At 36.6% G+C, this 23,289-nt stretch overlaps 1 protein-coding gene across 1 annotated transcript in view; it reads left to right on the forward strand.

The window, feature by feature from the left end:
* The first annotated feature begins 845 nt into the window (after positions 1 to 845).
* SLC27A6 (solute carrier family 27 member 6) overlaps positions 846 to 23,289 on the forward strand; it is a 35,185-nt gene continuing 12,741 nt past the window's right edge. The window contains exons 1-5 of the mRNA XM_031507392.2: positions 846 to 1,480; positions 9,275 to 9,481; positions 11,540 to 11,698; positions 12,736 to 12,860; positions 22,966 to 23,160. Of these exons, the coding sequence (XP_031363252.1) occupies positions 967 to 1,480; positions 9,275 to 9,481; positions 11,540 to 11,698; positions 12,736 to 12,860; positions 22,966 to 23,160 (1,200 nt within the window). The 5' untranslated portion in view covers positions 846 to 966. The remainder of the gene's footprint in view (positions 1,481 to 9,274; positions 9,482 to 11,539; positions 11,699 to 12,735; positions 12,861 to 22,965; positions 23,161 to 23,289) is intronic.

A 23,289-nucleotide genomic window follows, 5' to 3' on the forward strand; every position in this document is an offset into this window, starting at 1 on the left:
CAGCCTACTGACAATACCGCCTTTAAAGAGGCATGAAATCTACTAATAATATAATTTTGCACGAAATCTACTAACAGAATAGTTTTGCACTGCTGCTCGAATTTTTCAAGCATGTCCATGTTTTCAACGCGTATCCAGTCAGCGTTCGTACAACAGACCTGTGTCTGTACATTCTTAATCTAATAATCTTAGTGGTAAACAGAACAAAACGGAACTGGAGAGAGCTGAAAACGCAACTCGGCTCTTCAGGTGTCGGCTGCCCTCCAGCCTGGGGCGGGGGCCGAGCTGCGGGGACCGGCGGGAGCCACCTGCGCCGGCGCCTCCCACCGCCCGGTTCCGCGCCCGGTTCCGCGCCCGGTTCCGCGCCCGGTTCCGCGCCCGGTTCCGCGCCCGGTTCCGCGCTCGGTTCCGCGCCCGGTTCCGCGCCCGGTTCCGCGCCCGGAGCTCGCTCCGCCGCCGCCCCGGCCGGGGCGAGGCTTCCTGCGCCCGGGGAGCCAACCCGGGCTGCGGCCGCCGGCGGGGCGAGCGGGGATCGCACCTTATGCAACCGGCTCAGGGAGCGGCCGCCGCCTCGCCGGCAGCACCCGCAGCGGCAGCAGCGGCAGTACCGGCTGCAGCATCAGCAGCGGCAGCAGCACCGGCAGCAGCAGCAGCATCGGCAGCAGCAGCAGCACCGGCAGCAGCAGCCCGGCGCTGTGCGTGAGTGCCGGGGCCGAGGGGGGAGGAGTGTCCGGCCTCAGCCCCGCTCCCGCCGGGCGTCCCGCAGGTGCGGCGAGGCGGAGGCGGGCGGGGACTCCGGCCGAGCCGTGCCGAGCCGAGCCGAGCCGCGCCGCCGGAGCTCCTGTCTCCCTGTCTCCCTCGCGCTGCTGTCCCGCTGCGGAGGAGGTGAAGGTGGGAAGAGCCTCAGCCCCCGCCGGCCTCCGCCTCCGCTCCCTGCCCGGCCGTGCTGCGGCCCGGCTGCGGGAGATGCGCGGCTGGGAAGAGCTTTACCCGCTCCCAGTGCCGCCCTCCTGGGTACCGGGGGCTGCTGTCGGGATTCTTTCCTTGCACTTCATCCAGAAGCTTCTCTTCCCCTACTTCTGGGCCGACCTGAGATACCTGCTCAAAGTGTTGATCTATGGGCTGAGAATGGAGATGTACCGGCTGCAAGGGAGGGTTGTCACCGTCCTGGATGAGTTTGTGAAGCTGGCGGAGAAGCAGCCGCACAAACCGTTCCTCATCTACGAAGGGACCGTTCACACCTACAGAGATGTGGACCGGAGGAGTAACAGGATAGCGCAGGTCTTCCTGCAGCACGAGGCTCTGAAGAAGGGGGACACGGTGGCCTTGCTGATGGGGAACGAGCCAGACTTCATCCACGTGTGGTTCGGACTGGCCAAACTGGGCTGTGTGGTGGCCTTCCTCAACTTCAATGTCCGCTTCAGATCGCTCCTGCACTGTGTCAGTAGCTGTGAGCCCAAGATACTGGTTGTGGGAGCAGGTAGGGTATACTACTCATTCCTACATCCAAAGCTTTTATTTCACATCTCCCACATTCCTGACCCTCCCGATCGTTTGTTGGAAAACTGATTTAGAGAAAGAAACACAGAGCCGGAGGGGGCTTCAAGATATTATAAAGCTTCAGTCTCTCAGACAGAATCAATTATATCCGTGCTTTGTGAACATCATTTAACCTTCTCTTAAAAAATGTGTATTGCAGGAGAGTTTTGGAGATTTAAGTATAGCCTGTTCCAAGTGTTTAATTGTGTCAGTAAAAGTGTCTCTGAAAGCATTAAAATTACTTCTCAAATAGTCAAATTTAATCTTACTTAAGTCATGTACTTTATTCTCTTGTAGTCAAATTTAATCTTAGTTAAGTACTGTACTTTATTCTCTTGTACTATCTGCCTATCCTTCTACTGATCAAGCAGACTGCAAAACTGGAAGGTGTAAACTTGGACTGTACAGCCCCTGCTGTTCAGCTGTTTGCAGAGGTACAACAGTTTTCCAAGAATAAAGTTTCAGGAGTAGAGTACGTAGGAGGTTGATTCATAATAACAAACCTACTGTTGGTATTGGAGTGTAGAAGAGATTGCTGTGTTTGTATAGGTATGGTAGTGTGTGTGGTGCAACTTTCTGGAGTATTACGTTTTTACTGAATGATTCAAAATTGGGCTTAATTAGATAGATGTATAAACTGAAGACAGATCCAAAACATAAACTTGCCAAAACTCATTTATGATGAAGTGAAAGTGAACCTGCAAGGCTCAAGGACTGCACAGAAGCTTGACACTTGATTGGAGAAAATATATCTAAATATTGCATATTAATGTTGTCCCAGCTCTTTAAAAATATTGTCTCAAGTCTCCTTTATCTTTCTTCTGTTGCACACTTCTTGCTTTCCTGCTGTTACACAAGTTGTGGGGTTTTACACCCAGGACACCTAAATGGTAGAATTTTCTTCCATCTGTTCTCTGCTGCTATGAAGTTGTGTTTTCAAAAATGCATTTAAGACTTTTCCCTTACATATTTTTAAATTATGAATATTCTTATTCTGATTCTATATGGTTTGTTAGTTTAAGATGTCTGGTAACTAAATCAAGCCAATGAAGCAAAAGCCAATTTAAATATAATCTAAATACATGATAACAAGACTTCTGAACTGACAGCTTTTCATTCTGCTTTCTTACTTAATTTTTTTAAAATCTTGTTTAGATCCTTTTTATGAATATGTACTTTTGAGTGTATGGATTGAGGAAGGGAATTAGTGCTCAGGAATTCCCTGCTTATTGACTGTGGCGAGGGAGAAACTTTGGATCAAAGCTTGTAGCTGAGAGTTTTTATTTAAGTTAGGGGTAACTAATGGATGAAAAAAGCAGAATTTGCGGAGCAGGGCTAGGAATTGTGTTTCTCCGCTCTTAATTTGCCATCAGCAGCTGATAGTAAGAGCAAGTGTGTTGAACTATGTTCCTCTGGGAGTTTGCCTCTGCTCACAAGGGAAGAGCTGTGTGCAGACAGCTGTTGCAACAGAAATACCAACAAATTAGTTTCTCAGCTGGTATTTTAACATTTTGGACTTCTTACTTTATTAAAGGTTTTTATTCTCTGCTGTAAGTCTGCCAGTCCCCATGAGCCTTTTCAGGATTTTTCTTCGGGACTTAGAAGCTCTTTTTTTTATTTTTATCTGTGAAAGAAGTTAAAGTTGCTAGGTCCTCACCTACAGGAACCTCTCCAAAGGAGTCCAGATTTAGCAACTGAAAGTTTATACACAGACCAGAGACTGGGAGGCCTAACTCATACCACTCCTGAAAGAAACATACTGAACCTAATTATTATAGGTAATAGTTTCCCCCTAATGTTTATAAAAATTGCAGAACAATGTTTAACACTGGGGTTGCGCAGTCAGTTACATAATTCTTAGAGGTCTATTAAACATGTTTTCATCCAGTGTTATTGTTAGTACCAAGGGATTCTTCTTCATCAATAGACATGAGGTGTTAATTTTCCTCCTGTGGCACCATTTTCACAAAAGTGTGGATAGTTTGAACATGGTATATTTTTTTTTTCCCTAAGTATTTACACTAAAACCAATCCGCTTGTGGTCTAGTATATATCACTGCCATAGACAAGCATGGTGTCTGGCAATTAAAACTACTTTTTTTAAATCAGAGAATAGTATGTAATGGCACTATTACGTTATATAGTATGTAATTTCACTATTTTTGGATAGTGAAATTCTTCTAAAAAATATATAGGTTTTACACCCTCCACAAAGAAATGCAGGTTGACTTAGCATTTCCATTTCTTGCAGTAGTTGCAAACTACATCTTCAGTGTTTTGGATTACATTTGGTCTTATTCATAGGCTGCAGCACGGGAGAAATTATGCCCTTAACAATTTGACTGCTTGTGTTCAGCAAGACCAAATTTGCTCTTGAAATTCTTGTATGTAGTAGCACATTAGAACAGGAACCTGTGTACAGGTTCTACTGTTACATCTTACTATATATCTAGTTAATATTAAGCTTTCTTTTATGCTGAAGGGAATCTTCAGCTTCTGTCTGAAACAATTCCCACTGATGATTGTTTATGGCAAAATCTTCCCTGCTCAGAATGGTATGTAGCCTCCTTTTGTGTGAGATGATTGCATCTGAAAGCTTTTTGTACCTCATTTTCAAAAACTTTTTTCTTTAAAAATGTGATACCTCCATACAATTAGGCTTGATACTATTTATGGTTGCATTGTCTTCCATACCTTGCTCCATTTTTCATGGTGCCTCTTGTAAGATCACTCTCATATGCCTTTTTTTTTATTCCTTTTGTTATGTGCCTGCATATTTGTCAGGCATTGTGGTTTGGTAAGCCCATCCAATTAGTATTATCTTGTCTTTGCTTCAGCACTTGGAATCAAACTTCTGATCTGACAATTCCCTCATACTTGGATTGCTTTTTCTAACTTTAGTTCAGAGTATTTCAATAGTATTTAAGTTTTGTGGATTTGATTTTGCCTTAATGTATTCTATGAACGCAGCAACTGAATGTTTTACTCTTAAGCCCCAGATATGTTATAAAAACTTCAAGGTTTCTTCCTCTTGCTGGTTTCTTATATGAAATGGCTTTCTCTAAAAGCGTGGGGTTTTTGTTCTGTAAATTTTAATAAATTCAGTGCAATCAAGTACATTTTTTGTCTTCTCATCCAGGCTCTGGCTAAAAGGCAAATATGGATTCTATTATTTGCCAGTATTTAGTCTTTCCAGTAGTTCCATTTGCCTTTGTGTCAGAGAGAGTGTTTTTTTACTTTAACTACTCTCATTTGTCTTCTATGTTCCCAGAGTATTTAAATCTTGCTTTCATTTGTTGCTTAACCTTTTCACACTTCCATTCCCAGAAGCATTTTCTCCCACCACTCCCATTTTGGGGAGTGTTTCTTGAAAGAGATTCAAAAGCTAGAGTTTTAAACTGTTTTTTAAATAAAAAACTAGTAGTTAACTAACTTGTAAGTCAATGAGGAACTTGTAAAAAAGAAAGAAAGAAACTGTATGCTCTTCTCTTTCAAAAGCTGTTCATTCTTACTAAATGTTACCAGACTATGCCACCTGTAATTGCTTAAAAGCTGCTGGTTAAACAGAGGAGGTAAGGCACTGCTTAAAATGAAGACATGTCTTAAGGCACCATGTTCTTTTTGGTGAATATTCCGATTGATTGAAGACATGCTTGAAGAAGGGATTACATTGCACATGTTCTATCATTGTATCTGTAGCATCTATATCAGCAATACTACTAAATAACACATACAGTTTAGTGACCCACCAGAAATGCACAAATGGAGTTTATTTGCTGGGCCATCTTTAGTATTTTCCTGTTGGGAAGAGTTCAGCCCAGAGCAGGACATCCCAGGTGGCCATCGTGGCTTCTGATGCAGGGATTCAGCTGTTAAAGGATTGCTTCCTAAACTCCATGAGATTGATTTACATCAGTCCTGATAACAAAGGCTATTAGGGGAGTGTACGTGCTGCATGGACACGTGTGGGCAGCCTGCTCTGCCTGGCTCTGCTTGAGCAGGGTGATCCGACCAGGGTGACCTCCAGAGGCTCCTTCTCTTCACAGCCATCCTGTGATTTTGCACTTCTGTACAGAGGTACCTCTCCCACCTGTATTGCATTTTTCTAGCCAGAAGTCTTTACTCTCGAGGCACTAGCAGTGCTTTCTGCTGCTGCCAAGCTAGACAGAAGCATGTCTGTATCTTGGGGAAAGAGAGTATGCAAAGTAATTTTTGTATATGCAAATCAAGGTCATTTGATGTTACATAGTCTCATCTGTCATGTTAGTCACTGAATGAAAAAAAGAATGGATTCTATTGAAACAACCTTTTCTTATCCATTTGGAATAAAAAGCTATTTAGACCTAAACATTTAGTACAAGAGGACCATAGAAAACCTGTGGAAGACACCTGCTCTGTTAGACACCGTATCTCTTTGATCACTTGCTCTTACTCTAGTGTGTCTACTCCCAGATGGTCTTTGAGGGGAAAAAAGGGCTGAGTGTGATTTGCAAGGTGATTTATATTGTGTTACCTTTTACTGCCTTCAGTGGCACTTCAAGATCCCAGCACTGATCCTGAGCCACATCTGACTTTCCTGCTATTACTCCTTTGTGAAAAGCTGAGTCACTTGGGGGATCAAGTACAAGTAACAATTACTTTCTGAGGCCAGACAGTGTGGGGAAGAGTCTGGATTTGATATAACTTCCTGAACATATCAGCCAGGGTACACATCAAAGTTATGTAAGAACCATTTCATGGAGTTTTCTTTCTGAGTAACTTTCTGTTCAGTACAAACTGATCTCATAATCTAATGTATTCCTTTCATCAGCGTGGGACTGTGTCCTTGCCAGCAGCCTGCGTGATCTCTCTGCTAGAAAATAACACAAAAACCTTTGTGCATCTAGAAGCCTAGGACAGTAGTTCAAAACATATTTTCCTTGCCTTCTCAAAAGATGTAACTGAGTTATGTATTCATGTGAATAAAGAGTAACAATTTCACAAACTTTCACTGAATAATGCTTTAAAAGTAAGAGGAGGAAAAAAGCAAACAAAAGCAGAAAAACATATAATCCTGATCAATTCCAGGTATTTTTTTCCTGGTAGGAACCAAATAATTAGCAAATGGCAAACGTTTGTAAACAAGCAATGTAAATGGCATAGATGGAAATAGCCAAATTTTGTATGAGGAGACATTTCTCCCAGAACAAGTAACCCAAAATCAATATACTTTCATAGTGTAAAGAATAAATAAGTATTATTTGAGTAAAATTTTGAGTTTAAATAGCAGAACTGCTTTACTGTGTAGTTGCTTTTCTATATGAAGTGCACATAGAAGGTACCTCTACAGATATACAAATTATAGCTCATCCAAGAGGGCTGTGTTTTCCTGACAGGTGGAAAAGATGATGTGTAAAGACTAGACAGCCCTACACAATGTCTGGTACAGAAGTTTTTTGTTTGGAGAACAAAATGTTAGTTGACCATCATTAGAATTATTATTTGGAAATATGTTATTATAACTGAGAGTCATCTACAAACACTCCATCTCATGTGTGTTCCAGAAATAACTTTCAGTTTCTGGCACTTCGAATACAGCTGTTTTAACTTACCTTTTTTTATTCAGGCAATAGTTGATTGTTTCTACTGTTCTGTGCTATCTAAAGAGAAGTTTCTTTCATGGTAACTTTTGATTAGGAGCTGTTCATGTATTGTTCCAAGTACTAGATTCCTGAGCACAGAAGAAAAATAATGCTGTGTAATCATTTAATTGTTCTATAGTAGTAAAAAGCTCCAGAGCCATTGGTTTTAAGAGTGAGTGTTTGAAGAAAAAAATTGAGAGTAAATATGTTTCAGTCTACTAAAAGGGAAATGTGTCCTCATGTCATTCTCAAATATTGAGTGTGCCTGCAGGGTTGAAATTAATAGTTCCATCTTTCTTCCTTTGATGCACTAAAAAGGGAAAAAAGAAAAAAAAAGCAAATCCTCTTTTTTTTGACAGACTTGCATTGTAGATGAAACCAGTGCATTAATAAAGAATGACAGAGAATGCTATATTCTCTTACTACCTTTGAAAACAGAAGTAGTTTCTTCTGCTAGGTTCTGCACAAGCTATCCTTAGTATATTTGGGAGACATACATGAATAATAGGAACACAAAAATTAGTATAAGTAGGTAATATGTACATAATTATTCCATCACACTGGGTTTATTAATATGTGTTAGAAATGGTACAGTTGTATTTTTCTATTTATTGCTCAAAATAGACAATAATTCCATAATACCACAGCTAGACAGAATTAATATGCCAATGAACCTTGACATTCATGGCACCAGATTTCCTGCAGTTAATCCTACTGTTCTTGACATTATTTTTATTCAAATTTTTTCACTCTGTTGCTGTTTATAGTGCGACTATACTTCAGTGATTCAAACAGGATGCAAGCCATCTTTCAGATTTTTAAAATTATTTGGGCGATTGCTTCCTGAATTATTCTGCAGTACTATGAGCTTAGAAAACAAAATTTTTAATATTACACTACATCAGATCTATTTGTTAAATGTTCATAAAATATAAAAAACTTGTACTCTGTAGGGTTTAGGTTTGTAAAACATGTTTAGTTGATAATAGTAGGCTGTATATCTGTAATAGCAATTGTATGTTATTAATTAAAATAACTACATCAGTCTGTCATTATTAAAGTAGCTTTCTAAAAGATTAATAATCTTCAATTGTTTTGGCATAAAATTTATGCATATGGTATCCATATTTTATATTTGTGAAGTGAGTTGTAGTTGACATCAGGGTTTCAAATGCTGGCTCTGGCAATGCCTCATTGTGAGGCTCTGGGTGAGTCATGTCAACTTTGTTTATTCAAGTGTATTAAACTTGGTTATTCAAAGTTTACTCAACTTTATTTATTATAAAAAATGAGATAATAAAATAAATTTATACCCACAGGTATATTTGTAAGATTAATTACTTAGACCGAGATGCATCAAAGCCCTTAGGTGTAAATGAGTTCTATTGGAAACAGTATTGTTCCTGTTCTTGATGTGCTTCCTGCATTAGTAATTTAATGATTGTGCAGTCTTCTGAGAAAGTGACATTTTAAAAATGCTTCAAAATATAAATGCCAAATAGATTATTAAAGGATTGGCCTCTTTACATATTTTCTTCTCCTCTCTCATTGTTTCTTTCCTGATAAGCCAACAGAATAAAACTTAGTTAAAATGCTGTTTCTTTTTAAATTAGTCACTTCTGTGCTTTTGAAAAAAAATTACTTCTCTGTAGGAGATTGCTGTTGAGGTCATCCGAGGAAACCTGTACTGTAATTATTAGTTATGTGTATATATATATATATATATATATATATATATATATGCCTCCATGGATTTCCTCAAGATTTATATGAAGTTGAAACTTAACCACATTTCATTCTGGTCTTAACAATGACTAAGGGTTGCCTAAAATCATGTGGACAATAGGAGCAAGTAATCAAGGCTCACAAGTTTGCCTTGAGAGCTAGTTGACCATTTTACTATGTGGGATCAGCAGTATTTTTAGCACATTATACCTTGTTTTCAGTGGATTTTCATTCTAGTTCATCATTATTTTATTGACTCTGTGTCCATGGAGGTGACTTCTATTTCTCTTTGTATTATAAGAAGTAAAACTTTAAGAGGAAAAATACGTTACTCTCTAGTTTTTTTCAAGGCATAATGGAATTAACATTATTTCATGTTAATTTTTAAGATTTGCTTGGGACTTTGGAAGAAATTCTTCCTAAACTTCAGAAAGATGTTAGTGTTTGGATAATGGCCAAGGACTCCACGTTTCCAAATGTGCATACCCTTTTGGACAAAATAGAAGCTGCATCTGAAGACCCTGTTCCAGTTAATCGATGCTCTGCCAACAACCTCAAGTCAGCTGTTCTATATATATTTACTTCGGGAACAACAGGTACAGATCTTCTGAAGAGTCCATCTTTTCATTCAACATTCATCTAGAAATGTGATTTTTCTAAAACTCTAGTATCTCAATAGCAAAATGTCATGTTTCTCATCTAGAAGCATTACTGTAGAAAACCGCCCATATTTCTTGTTTCTATTTGGTGTTTTACTCATTTCTCTTCTTTATTTTTTCCTGCCACATTGTACAAATTCTATGAGAGGCTTTATCTCTTATTACTTCGCAGCTAAGGTGTTAATAAAACATTGCTTTTTTGGTCAGTTTACACTCATAATAGATAGCATTTTGTGACCACATAACACTGCCTAGTTAAAGTAATTAAGATTTTTACCTAGAACTATAAAAAATAATCTTGAAACACACAAATAGACATTTGTTTTTCTTTCATTAAGTCATGTTTTATGCAGGTCAGTGTAGAGACAGAAAATAGGATTAAGTTACTAGCCTTTTAGTTTAGAAACAGATGTCTGAATTGTGCTCCAGCAGCTAAGAAGCTAAGACTTAACAAAACCTGATTGCTGACATGAAAGGCAGCATTGTTTTTAAGAGGAGTGGATTGGCATTCTCATTCAATTGAACACAACAGTTTTAGTCACATGAAGATTGAAAATGCATATGTGGTTTGAGGCTTTGTGCCTTCATACAAATAATAATTTAATTTATTTGCTTCAGGTTCTCAGGAAATTTAGGAAATAAGAACACCAGTCTCCAATAAAGAAGTTAAGAAGTTATAAATATTGTCAAGAGATTAGGTTTTATTTGTAATACTACTAAGAGAAATATGCTTATGCTTGCTTGGTATGAGCTGGAAGTTAATTAGCTAAAAAAATTACAGAATTATCTAGGTGGGATGATTTTTTTTCTTACAATTAGAATCAGAATATCTGTGTGAAGTCTCAAGTTTCAGTTATGTATAATATAAAATATTTTTGAAACTTTGTATGAAATACATAAATATACATTGAATTTCTATTATATACTATGTAATTAAAATCATAAGGTTTGTTTAGTCTGAAGAGTATGGAATAACTAATTTTGAGTTACTGAACATTTTCAGATGTTTTGACTGATAATCTTAGTTAAAAGAAAGGAGTATTTTGCACAGTCTGTAGTAATCTCTCTGTAAAGGCAGAAGTAAAAAACTCAAGACTGTAGAAAACTTCTTGCTATAAGCAATTTATTGGCAACTTAGACATGTTCCCTTTTCACTTTAGTGTAGAAAAGTGGAATAGCCTGGAGGGTAGCTTGACTCTCCACAGATTATATTTCCAGGTCTAGCTAAGTCTTCAAATGAACAATAGCTTTGCAAGAATAGGTGAGAAAACCATGAATCATTACATCTTTTGAAGTATTTAACTCTTCTCACTTTTGATCATCACCCTGACGTAGACTGAAGTTTGTGTGTGTGTTTGAGAACATGTATGTTATGCAAGATCACATCCCCTACTCGGATTAGTAGGTACCAGAGTAGTAGCACAAGAGTCTACTACTTTTTGTGAGTCTGCACGTTGCTGAAGGGAAGTGCTCTGCTGAGCTTGGAGAAGCTCGTTTAGGGGAACCTAACTGATGTGGTCTTCTCCCTAATTTTTTCTTTTTTGTTAATTTGTCATTAGACTGCATAGAAAGATATATGATGCTTAAGCTCCCGCTGTGTGGCCTACTCCATGTAGATCCCATACATTTCTTATTTACCTTACAATCACTATGACTCTTAACAAAATGTGGGGTGATGCCTCTTTATGTTAAAAGAAGACCGTATCTATAGTAAATATTTTGTCCCTTCTTGCTTTGTATAATTTGCTAGCAGCAAACCCATGAGTTTCTTCATGTTTCCACTTATCAAACTAAATAGCAAAGAGATGAGGTTACAAACCGGCTAATCTTTATGTGTACATAAATGTGCAATATTGTATTAAACAGCCAATTGTCTATTTATGGCCATCTAAAAAGATGGTTGACAATTTGGTTACAGAAGTAAGAATTGACCCTTATCATTTTAGAACTTTATACACAGATTCCCTTCAATGCATTATTTTGATTTTATTACAGGTCTTCCAAAGGCAGCAGTCATTAGTCATTTACAGATTCTTAAAGGAGCTGCTGGACTGTGGGCTTTTGGTGCTACTTCAAAAGACATAATTTATATTACTCTGCCTCTTTATCACAGTGCAGCTTCTCTTCTTGGCATTGGTGGATGCATTCACCTGGGTAAGCCTTGTTTGCTTTTGTTGTTAATAGAGAATTAATTATTAAAAAAATGTATAAAACATGCTTAGGTTCACTACCCCTAGGGAAGCTAATGCTTTGCTTAAATTCAGTGAGTAGTCTTTTTTGGAATTGTTATGTATTCTGGGGAGAGGGGATGTTTTGTACTAACAAGGGATCTCTACAAGCTCTCTCTGTGGAGAGGAATTAGTTATCATAATTTGCATCACAAATGTTTTGACTTCCTTATATTTAAGTAAAAAGGAAGTTAAGGACATATGCAGTATTTTAGCGGTGTGTATGGTGCATTAGTGTATGTATGACTAAGAATTGTACAGTACAATAGAATTAAAATGTATTTGGTGAACTTAAAATATTGACAAACACATTGACTACTACAGACTGTAAAGCTTTTTAATGTATTTTTAAATCCCATATAACTTTTTAACCATTTGATTTGTATACTGTTTTGACACTGGCAGTAAATCAGATGTATTACTGAGACAATATGTGTCCTCAATGACTCTTTTATAAAAGATTTATTTGGAATTCCATGGCAAATACTTTGTTTCCTTATGCATCAAGTTCAAGTCTGAGCAAGGGAAAGATCCTTGTATTGTGAGTTAATTCTGTTTGAATCTGCATTAATGAATACTTTCTTGAGAAATAAGGCTTCAGTGATACCCACATGATTTACTAATCACCCTGAATTTTCTGGGTATTTTCAGCTAAACGCTTGAACACAAGAGTTCAGGTTAAACTCTTAAACTCATATGTTACAATGCCAACAGTGTTGTAAGAAGAGAAGCTGACTTTTTGTTTTAAGCTCTGATCTATTGCATTGCTTTCTCAGCCAGGAGGCTGATTTCCTCTGCCTTCTTTGTCTGCCAGGTTTGAACACATGTCCTCAAATAAAACAGCTTAAATACCACATAGTTCTCTGAGCAAGGCTGTCTTAGTTCCTTGGATGTCCTGGTTTATAGCTAAGTTTCCGCACAGAGCAATTGCCTAATTTCATTCTCCCTACTGTTTCCATAAAGGTGCAACCTGTGTGTTAAAAAAGAAGTTCTCAGCCAGTCAGTTTTGGGGTGACTGCAGGAGGTACAATGTGACTGTCATCCAGTACATTGGAGAACTCTGCCGTTACCTTTGCAATCAGCCAGTGGTAAGTGAAATCAGAGTGATGCCTATTGGTCTGTCAATATGTTTATTTTTCTTCACGTGGGTGTGCTAACAGGGAAATTAAACTGTATTGGGCATGGCCTTCTGCTCTTCCTTTTATCTGAGGTTCTGCAAATATTTGGTGATATGGAGATGCTTAACAAAAATAATGGCTTGAATCATGAAGATATGCTAATATTATAAGGAACAATTTTGAGACTAAAAACTGATTCAGTATAATTTGGTCAAAAAGTACTATTTCACAGAATTTTGCCAGGTAAGTTCAAAAAACCAGGAGTACTTTTCAATGCCTTTTCTGAATTTTCAGAACTTTGTTTCTTGGCGTTTGTGTGTGTCGGAGGTCTCACGTTTTGTATACTATGTATTAGCACTGTTTTGTTTTGTGAAATGTATATTCTGAGACCATCTAAATCATATTTTTAAACTTGCAAGGCGCTTGGTCTAGATTAGCAAATTTTTGTTCAAAGGGAAACATTTACTTTTTTTCCCAATGATAGACCTATTCTAGACAACAAATATTTAAGAGAACAGAAAGAATTTTTTGAAAATATACAGAAGTTGGATGCAATGCAACTGTTATCTCTTTGAAAAGCCTCCCTATGCCACAAACATGATTTCATTTTATTTCAAAAAAAATAATCAGTGGTTTATTTTCTTTTCAGTAAAATTTATTAAAATTACTCATCTCTTAGGAAAAGGTACCAGTAACTCAAAGTATTTAATTTGAAAATTATTAATATCATCCTTAAGCAGTATTCTAAAATAAGAGAATGCAAATCAGTCTTTTTTTCCGGCAGAATAATAATTTGCATTAATATTTTGAATTGCTGACCAAAGAAACGATAAGGTCATTGGATTGCTTTTCCCTTAAGAAAATTTTAAAAATTATGTTTGAGCAATGTAAGTGTGGGTCATGGATCACACTGCTCTATCCATGGGTGCCTCAGTTAGTAGAAGTTCTTGAATTAAAGGGAGTTTGGATGATGGCTTGGTGAAGACCACTGGTGCTGATGAGAAACCAGAATAGTGATACGTTCTCTGTTTTTTGTGGGTTTTTTGGGGCGGGTTTATGTCTTGGGATTTTGTTTGGTTTTAATTTTTATTTGTTTGGGGGATTTTGACTTTCTACTAAAATAAACAAAAAATTACTTAATAACAAAAAATCAAGTTATAGATCATAAGAAAAGTCAAGGCAATTGGGAGGCATAGTTTTTATAAATAGTGATTCTTTTTTTTCCTTCATTGCAGGCTAACTTGATTTCCACAAAGACATTTCCCTTCTCTCCAAAACTTCATAACTTTTGCTGTGTTTGCAGTCTGAGATATTAATTATTCACTTTTTCTATTCTCATACTGTACAGGGAGAGAGCATGACTTCTTTTCCAACTCCTTTTTATCTTAAAGCACAAATTGTAGATGAATATACTTAATTTTTGAAACAAACTCTTCTATTTTTAAATCTTTACCAAGGCACCGTGAAGTTAAAGCAATTTTAAATTGTGCAAATAAAGTAATTTATATCATCCTTAACTATTTATATACTGTATACAGTGGTTATACAATCATTAACTATTCATTAACTGTATAACTATTCTATTTGTTAATTTATGTGCATAGTTTCTAGGAGCTGGCATATCTAAACTCTTTCTTCTGTGAGGCTATAGGGTATTTTTTTATTTTGTTTTTGCTTGCTTGCTAAGCCTCCTCAAGAAAAATTCAAATTATAAAACAAATCAGTTTGACAGCTAAATACTTGAAGAAAAATATTAAGTATCTGTCTTGTTAAAACTGGAAGAGAAATATGCTGGTACGAATAAGTGGAAGGTTTTAAAATATCTTATGCCAATTTACTCTTAGTTTTCAAGTAAGTAAAATAATTTCCTAAACTGGATTCACTAAGTTTTGTTAATGTAGAAGTACTCTGTATGCTAGCAGCATGAGAAAGATGTGGAGCATTTTAAAGTTCTGTCAGGATCTTATGTGGGCAGTGTTCACGAGATTAGAGTGCTACAAAGCCCTTCTAATCAACCCAGATTAAATCCATAGCAATTATCTTATTTTCTTAATTTGTTTATTTAACACTAAACTTGAAATAAATGGTATATTGTTTACAGTTGGAATCCATGCTCTGGCCTCGTATTTCATAAATTCTGAATTGAACTTTGGGCAAGTCTCTGTGGTAGCATAAAAGCTCTTGGCTGAGCTTCCCCCATTGGTTTTGTCTTGTTTGATCGTTCTGCCTCCCACTCACATCTGCAAAAGCTCTTGAAGACTCTTGCAGCAAATTTTTCTGAGGTTATTCTGTATCCAGTTTGGTTTAGTAATCTGTTGTCTGGAAAGAACATTTGTTAGAAAAAAAAGTTGTCTTTTTTCCTTAGGTACAAGTACAAAAAGATCGGGCTTTATGTGACATTCATAGATTTTGCTGGGTTTCCAAGTGAGTAATCCTCATGCCTGCCCTCTTCCAAACACTTTTTCTGCAGCATTTTGATTGTAGTGAAAATACAATGACCAGCATTGATATCTAATAGCCATCAGTAGCTACAAAATGGGTCCATCTGTAAGATACTAGCATGACTACTTCAGTGAAGAAGAATATTCAGAAAATTGGTAAATTAGTCTTGCTGGCTGGCATTGCTCCAAGTTTTTATTAACAATGATCTGAAAAACTACAAGAGTATGGCATAGCAGAGCTCCCTGTCTTGCCTTTTAGCAAAAGCTTTGGAAATATTTCTCTACTAATCTGTGGATAGTAGACACATTCCTTAGACACTTGCAACTAATTTGAATTTTACCATCTGAACTGTAAACTAAACATTCTGAAGGCAGTTGCAGATTTATTTCAAATTTGACATAATAATTTAATATTGCATTTATTAAATTTAATAATGCATTGCATCCTGAAGCTTTTGGAAAGACAGGAATGGTAATGCAGCATCTCTTTCCTACTTTTCTGTAAAGAAGACCTGCATTCTGAAGTGTTACAGAGGGTAGAAATCAGTGTCCTTAACCATTATGTCATGTTTTCTATTTTTGTAAGCTGTGATGCAGTATGACAGTATTAGTATGATTTATGAAACCATGCATGAAATAGGTAAGCTGTCTATTAAAACCAGAGTTCACTTCTGCTTTTATTCAAAGGCTGTGTCACAGATAATTGTATCATTGCGTACAATTTCCCATTGAATATGTGTCCTGTTTTATGTCACTTGGTATTGGGACAGTGTTATCCTCTGGCACAGGTAATATTTCTTATTTCCTTGGGGTTACCTAAGTATTTAAGACCATGCTTATGCTTATCAGCTTTCCGACTTTGTTTTGTTAAGCTGAGGCAAGACAGTCTCTCTACGAGATCCAGTTTGGCCAAGGGTTCTTTGGATGGGATTAAGCTCTCTGAAATTACTTCAAAGAAGATGCTTAGGGATTTATTGTGTTAAAACTCTTCTGTGTTAGAACAATAGTAGTTTAGAAAGCAAAAACAAGGTGCTACTGGGATAAGGAAACAGAATGAATATTTATTTCCCTTCAGTTGTGGAAAGTGATGTAAGGATGGGGTTTATGTAGTTGGATAACATCATGTCTCACCAAGAAGCAGTTTTCCTTAAAGGAAGGGAATTTATTGGTCGCATAAGCAAGGAGAAATTAGTCAGTAGGCAGTTTTCTACAATGCAGATTTTACTTGTAATCACATTTTATTTCCCACTAAAGTTTAGCTCAGTTTATGCTCAGTACTGGCAATTGTTCTTTCTGGTATCTTTAAAAGGTGGAGTGGAAATTTGTCTAGCCCCTTGCAGGTTTTTGGCATAAATATTTTGTTGAATACCCTAAACCAGTAATTTGACACAGTTACAACCAACCACATCCCTTCCAAGGGAAGGCTTATAAAAATCTCTCCAAGTCATTAGAATTTAATTTACAGGGGGGGAATTTTGCAGTTTGTTTGTTCTTCTAGTGACCTATCCTTAAAAAAAAAAAAAAAAAAAATCTAAAACCATTTGCATGTGTCATAAGAAGACATCATCTTAATCCAAGTACTTCTTACTGCACTATCAGTAGTGCCTAAAATAAAATTGAAAACTGTTTATACATACTGTTGGAGAAAATAGAACTTTTAGACTGAGAACATATTCAGCACAAATTAAAGCTTAGAAAAGGTCATGAGATTTGGAAGCTTGTATGTTTTTTTCTCTAGACTGTATCATTTGGCCTTATGAAAAACAGACTGTATGTCACAGCAAACATTTTGCTTCAACTGCCATAACTACAACAACAGTATTATTTTTGAAAAGTGGCTTTAAAACATATTATAAACCCACCTATTTTTTTTACTACCTTCTGATACTTCTAGATACTGGCATACCTCTCTTGGTACCCCGAGATGATCCTGTGTCTGTTTTCTCATTCTCCCCACTAATAATAGTAAAAGGTTTTCAGATGTTCTCTGTGGAAAATGTCTTTTGTGATGTCTTAGGAAGCATTTGTTTTTCATATACAAACAGCACTGAAGGCTACTTACAATGTCAGCTACTGATCTTGGTGGATCTTGACTTATGAGGTCATACAACTTGACCAGTTTCTCTCCTTCCAGCTTTCAGTTTCTCCTAGATTTATCTTTTAGGTTAAACAAATGGAGTCATGCAGAAAATGTTTTTATATTAAAGCCCGGAAATCACAATCATACTTTTACAGAGGGAAGCTTCGTATTGCTCACAGAATACTGTGTGTAACATGCACCACAAGAAGTAATCTGTGTGCACTTTAATTCTCTGAACTGACATCTGAAAAGTTTTTTGTGATTTGTTTTGACTATTGTGCTCCTGGGACAAACACCAAAAATAAATTATCTACTTCATATTACTGGGTGGAACATGGACAAAAGTGACTTTTTTTTTTTGTTGGTAGATATTTTCTGAGGAGGTGGGAGTACAACTAAACAAAACATTTCCTGTTAGAAGAGCTAATTGAAGAAAGCTTCTTTTAGGATATAATTCTAATAGATTATCAGGAGATTTATTATTAAAAATGGGGTGAGAATGAGCTATATTAAATAGCAAGCAGCAAGTTCTGAACTAGAAAGACGTGTCTTTTTCCTACTTTTCCTGTCCTTTCTTGTGGTGCATCTCTTCACACCCTTCCTGTTCTCTTTTATTTGCATTTTTAAATTTGGGTATGTGTTTTGCTCAAAAAAATCTAGTTGCAGTTTATAATTAGGCATTACTAAATAATGAACATGGATGCACATCTTGAAAAATATATCTATAATATAGGGTATCTCCCATCTTACAGTCAGTAGTAGTGATGGATCATCACAATTACCTGATGCCCATTTTTCAGGGCTAGTGTATCAATAAAGGAATTGGTGAATGTGTTGTTACATACACACCTTGTAAATACTTGAATGCAAATCCTGTGTCATCTCCCTTATCATATTTTATGTTTAACTGATGCGTGCATTCTCAGGCCCTGAGATTGCTTTCAGTTGCACCCAGGCCATGATACAAAAAAAAATTCATGCCTCTGAATTATCTTCGCTTCTCCCCATTTGGATATTCCTTATGCAGAAATAATAAAAGAAGGGCAATGAACTTGTTTTCTTGTGTTTGATTAAAGTGGCTGCTTTAAATGCAGCACATTTTTACGTAGCTGCAATCATGGATCCTTCCTGTGCCAGTTAGTACACTGCTGATAGGACTCTAAGAGGCATTTACCAACAGCTTAATCACGTAGATAGTCCAAGTAGTTTATTGAGAACACTTAAGGAGAAAAGACCGCCAGATGAAAAATCCCAGGTATGTGGTGTTTAATGTAGCAAGGCAAATCTTGACTTGTCAGTTAGTTAATGTACGAAAGAAACAAGCACGCAAGATGGAGACATATTGTGTCAAACTGATTTACGATGTGTGCAGATGTTTGGTACACAGCTCAAAGATCTTGGCAGAATGAATGGAAAAAGATTCCAGGTGTATGGTAAGAACTGCTCTTGCTTACTAATCATTAGGTATTGAAAAAATGCTTCACCTTTACTGTTAGAAATAAGTGGATGTAAAGTGAACTGCCATTTTATTTAAGAATCACTCTGAATTAAGAAAATAAAATCAAAGTGCAGGAAAATAAATAGACATTTTTGGAAACCTTGGAAAGATGTTACAACATTCTGTTTGTCTAAAATACCTTATCCTATGAGATAAGAGATCTGTGGAGAGCTATTAGTAAATTCAGAAATGCAAATAATGGAATTATCAGAAGACATGCAATTTGAACTTATTTGTGGTAGGTGAACAGGGCACTGAATCCTTTGTAAATGGGATTTTGTGATGAAATACAGCTTCTACCTTAGGAAGTGTTCATTTGGTGCAGTGTTTTTGCAGTGGGCTAAGAATACACATGCACACAGTTGCTGCATGCCAGCTGTTGCAGGGCAGCTGGCTGACATGCCACAGCTTGACCTGGTGTCAGGAATGGCACAGGGATAACAGAGCTTTTCTGCTGGAAGAGAGCTGTATTAGGTGACACCTTGGAATTCCTTCTACTCCTTTGACTTTATTTATTGTACCAAAGGTAAGCTAGTTGATGAAATGCCATCTGAAAATGGCTGAAGTTCAAAGCCAATTTGGTCTAGTCAGTTTAATGCATAAATTTCTGCATATTTATTTTATTACTTTTTTCACTAGGACATCCTAAGTTTTCATTGCTTAACCATGTTTTTGTAATTTGATTGAATTATCATCTTTTCCTTCTCTTACTTGCAGCATTTGATTTACTGCATAACTATTCAGCCAGAGTGCCCATGGATACCAGTGTGCCTGTTCTAAAGAGCTGGACTTCAGCAGAGATCTGGACAATAATATATATGACCACGTTGATGTTAAAAACAGATGACAGATGTTAGAATGGATAACTCTGTTTTGTTTAATTTACATTGAAAGTTAGTTACACATAAAGATAATATGAACTAATGTCATATATTAGTTATAAAAAAAGATAAAAATAGATAAAATATTGCTATATTAATTTACTCACGTGTAAAACTAATGTGAGTAAAACTCACTGCTTGAAGTTTCCCTAATTTTAATAATTTTCTTCATAGCTATTAAACCTGCTGGGAGATGAAATTACATATAATTTTCATTCTTACAATTGAAAGACTGCTAAATTCATGCCAGTTTAATGTCTTCACCAGAAATCCCTGCAGTACTCTTCAGGGAATCATGTATTGACAGACAGGTACAACTATGGTGGGACTGACTAAATCACAAATACAGCAGTTGCAGCAATGCAATCTAACAGTGGATCTTCCTTAGTTGTGAAGAAGTGAATTACTCCTCTACCTTTTAAGAAATCTGCTTTCTGTGATCAGTTCTTGATAACATCATACACCTTCTTTGTACTTTTGCAAAAAGCCTGAGTGCTGTGACAGCATCCCTTCCTAAAGTGAAATTGTTTTACATTGTATTGTTGATGCTGATGATGGGTGTTAACATTGCAAGAAAAGTGGGATGATGTAGTCTTCTCAGGACTAATCTGCATCTTTTTCACTAGAGAAACAAACTTTGTGCTGCATAAATATAAACCAGCCAAAGTACTGGACTTTTAAGTGATATGGTATTTGTTCTTTTGGGAAAAAACCCCAAACACTATCATCGATGTAGGCTACTGCCTTCTACTTCATCCTAGAAGATGAACTAGACTAGAAAAAACCTGTCTTTTCAGCAAACAGCTATCAATGCTTTTATTTTTCTTAATGTAAAAATAGTAGAAGCAAGGTCTTTTTATTAGCTCTAGAGGTTTTGAATGTTCCTAGCGTGATAAAAGACTCGATTACTGTGTGTATATATATGCATATGTTTGTATTTTCTGTTCATTGGGGAACAAAGAATTTCCTTGAAAGTATCTCTTGAGCTATTTTTTGTATCTTACCAGAGGCAGTAGATTTTAATAACTCAGTGGCATGGGCAAGAGATAACTGCAGTTTGGCTATGGACACATTTCAGTTTCACATTTCATTTCAGTTTAGCATTGAAATTGCAAGGAAAATAGCCCACTTTGAATTTCACGTTGAGCTGACAGGAACATAAAAATGGTGAACAATTTTGTGGAGGAAAGAAAAAAAACATTAAAAGCTTTCCTGATTAAGTTCGAAATAACACTGAAGATTTTAGCTTAAAAAATAAAATAATAATATTATTGTTGTTCATTGACAGTATAGTGAATTTGAATATATAATACAACAGATGTTATTATTTCAAGTATGTAAAAGCCTACACTCTTGCATTGTGATATTGTGTTTGAGGTTGAAAAAACAAACCACTGTAAAAATGACATCTGTGGGCAATTTTTAGATACTTTGTTCCATGTCAGAATTGCAGTGTTGCGTACTGCAACACTTATGATTTAGCATGAATTCAGTGAACTTTGTGCCTGTGTTTAGAAATTGTTTTCATCTGAAGACAGAGGAAAAAAAGCAGGAGTTGGGTTCTTGTAGAAAGAGAGCTGTTAGTGACCAGGGGAGGCTGATGAGTGATGTAGTTTTGAGGTAAAATTGCAGGATAATGCTTCAGATTGTAATCTGCCAACACCTATCTCCACCTAGTGAAATAGGTACTTTCCTTGCTGAATCATTTCAGCAAGAGGACTTAATTTGCAGAAGACTCTAAAGACAAATGAATACATTTTTATCTTTCTGTGCATTACTGGTTTTGAAGAGGGAAGAAAAAAAACATAGTGATCTTTGTGATTTAGAGGTGCTTAAAATTCCATTATGTTTGCAATTTTTTTTACAGTAGGAAGAATTCACATCCTCATGAAACATCTAATTTGTCCAAGGTATAAGCCTCGTAGGAACACTGCTGTGTACTCAGTTGATGCTTTTCTGGTTTTGATATCCAAATTGTTCAAAGATTCCTGTTTCACTCAGCTGACCAGATTTTTTCACAAAAACAATTTGCTGTGATTTTATGTGAGACTAGAGGTGTTCAGATGGATTTTTACTATAAAGCCATAACTAATTCATACTGGTTTGGTTGGGGGTGGGGAGGGGCATAATAGAAAAGTTTTCTATAGTATATGTATGTGAATGTGTACATATCTGAATGTATGAAAAGAATGTGAACATGTGCAGATGTGTGCATTTGTATATATATATGTTTGCATACATATATAAGAGTGTAGGTATATAGAGGTGTATAGAGACAGTTACAGTGGCAGAGTGCTATGCAGTTCTGAAAGTATGTGGTACCAAATTGTACCTAGGTTTATTTTGAGCTCTCTCACTGCTAGAGCATTCTGTATTGCAGCTTGAAATGATTGAAAACAGAGTTGTATTTTAAAGTAGGTGAAATTAAAAGAGAATAAATCCAAATAAATCCAAACAGTATAGATGTTTTGCTTTCTAGTACTTCAACTTAAATATTGTGTTTTAAAGGTGCTCCATGCAATCTCAATGTTTGGGAATGTATAAATAAAATTAGAACATCTTACTGAACTGGATGCATACTATTGTGTTTGTTATGGTAAACATGGGACCTGACAACACACTAAGAAATAATGTATTCCAGTAACATTGAACAAAACTTTGTGAGTCTTAATATTGAAAAGTACAGAAGATGACTCATACACAATATGTGGGAAAGAACATATTTTACAAGTGTGTGAAATCTGATTGTTTCTTCATAATCAGTCTGAAGACAGAAGAAAGTAACTATTCATCTCCTCTGACTTTAATCCCATGATAGATATAATTCCTGTCTTTCTGTGTTCTTCCCAGTTTTTTTAATTCATCTAGAGAGAAATAGACTGAGACAATACAACTTTTAAAATATGGAAGTGTTTATATAAATCATTGTAATAATTTTTCAGGAAGTAATTTGTTGGTTCAACAAGATAATAGATTTTAGATTGCAGCTTACTGCTTTGCAGCTGTCCACCAACTATGCCAGCTTTCTTTAACTTCTTGAGCATTATTTTTTCTTAATTTTGGTTTTTTTTTACTGGGTGTATTCCAAAGAAGGGATGTTTTTCCCACAATATATGCACCAATCAAATGCTGTTATCAGTATACTATATTTATTTTTTTTCTTTTTTTTTAACAGAAGGAAGGAGAAAAAAATCACAAAGTCCGCCTAGCAGTTGGAAATGGAGTAAGAAATGATGTATGGAGGGAATTTTTGGAGAGATTTGGTGCTGTTAAGATCTGTGAGTTCTATGGTGCTACTGAGGGAAACATTTGTTTCATGAACCACACAGGAAAAATTGGATCTGTTGGGCGCACCAATTTCTTCTATAAGGTGACTATTTATTTACATTCTGCTTAGTAGGAGTGCTGAAAAATTGTTTGAGTACAGTCTTAAATCCAAGACAAATTTTCTAACTTGGTTATTGCAAGTTAGTTGACCCTCTGTAGAATCTTGGCACCC

The sequence above is a fragment of the Lonchura striata genome, chromosome Z, assembly GCF_046129695.1.
Source record: "Lonchura striata isolate bLonStr1 chromosome Z, bLonStr1.mat, whole genome shotgun sequence".
In the NCBI taxonomy this organism is placed as follows: Eukaryota; Metazoa; Chordata; class Aves; order Passeriformes; family Estrildidae; genus Lonchura; species Lonchura striata.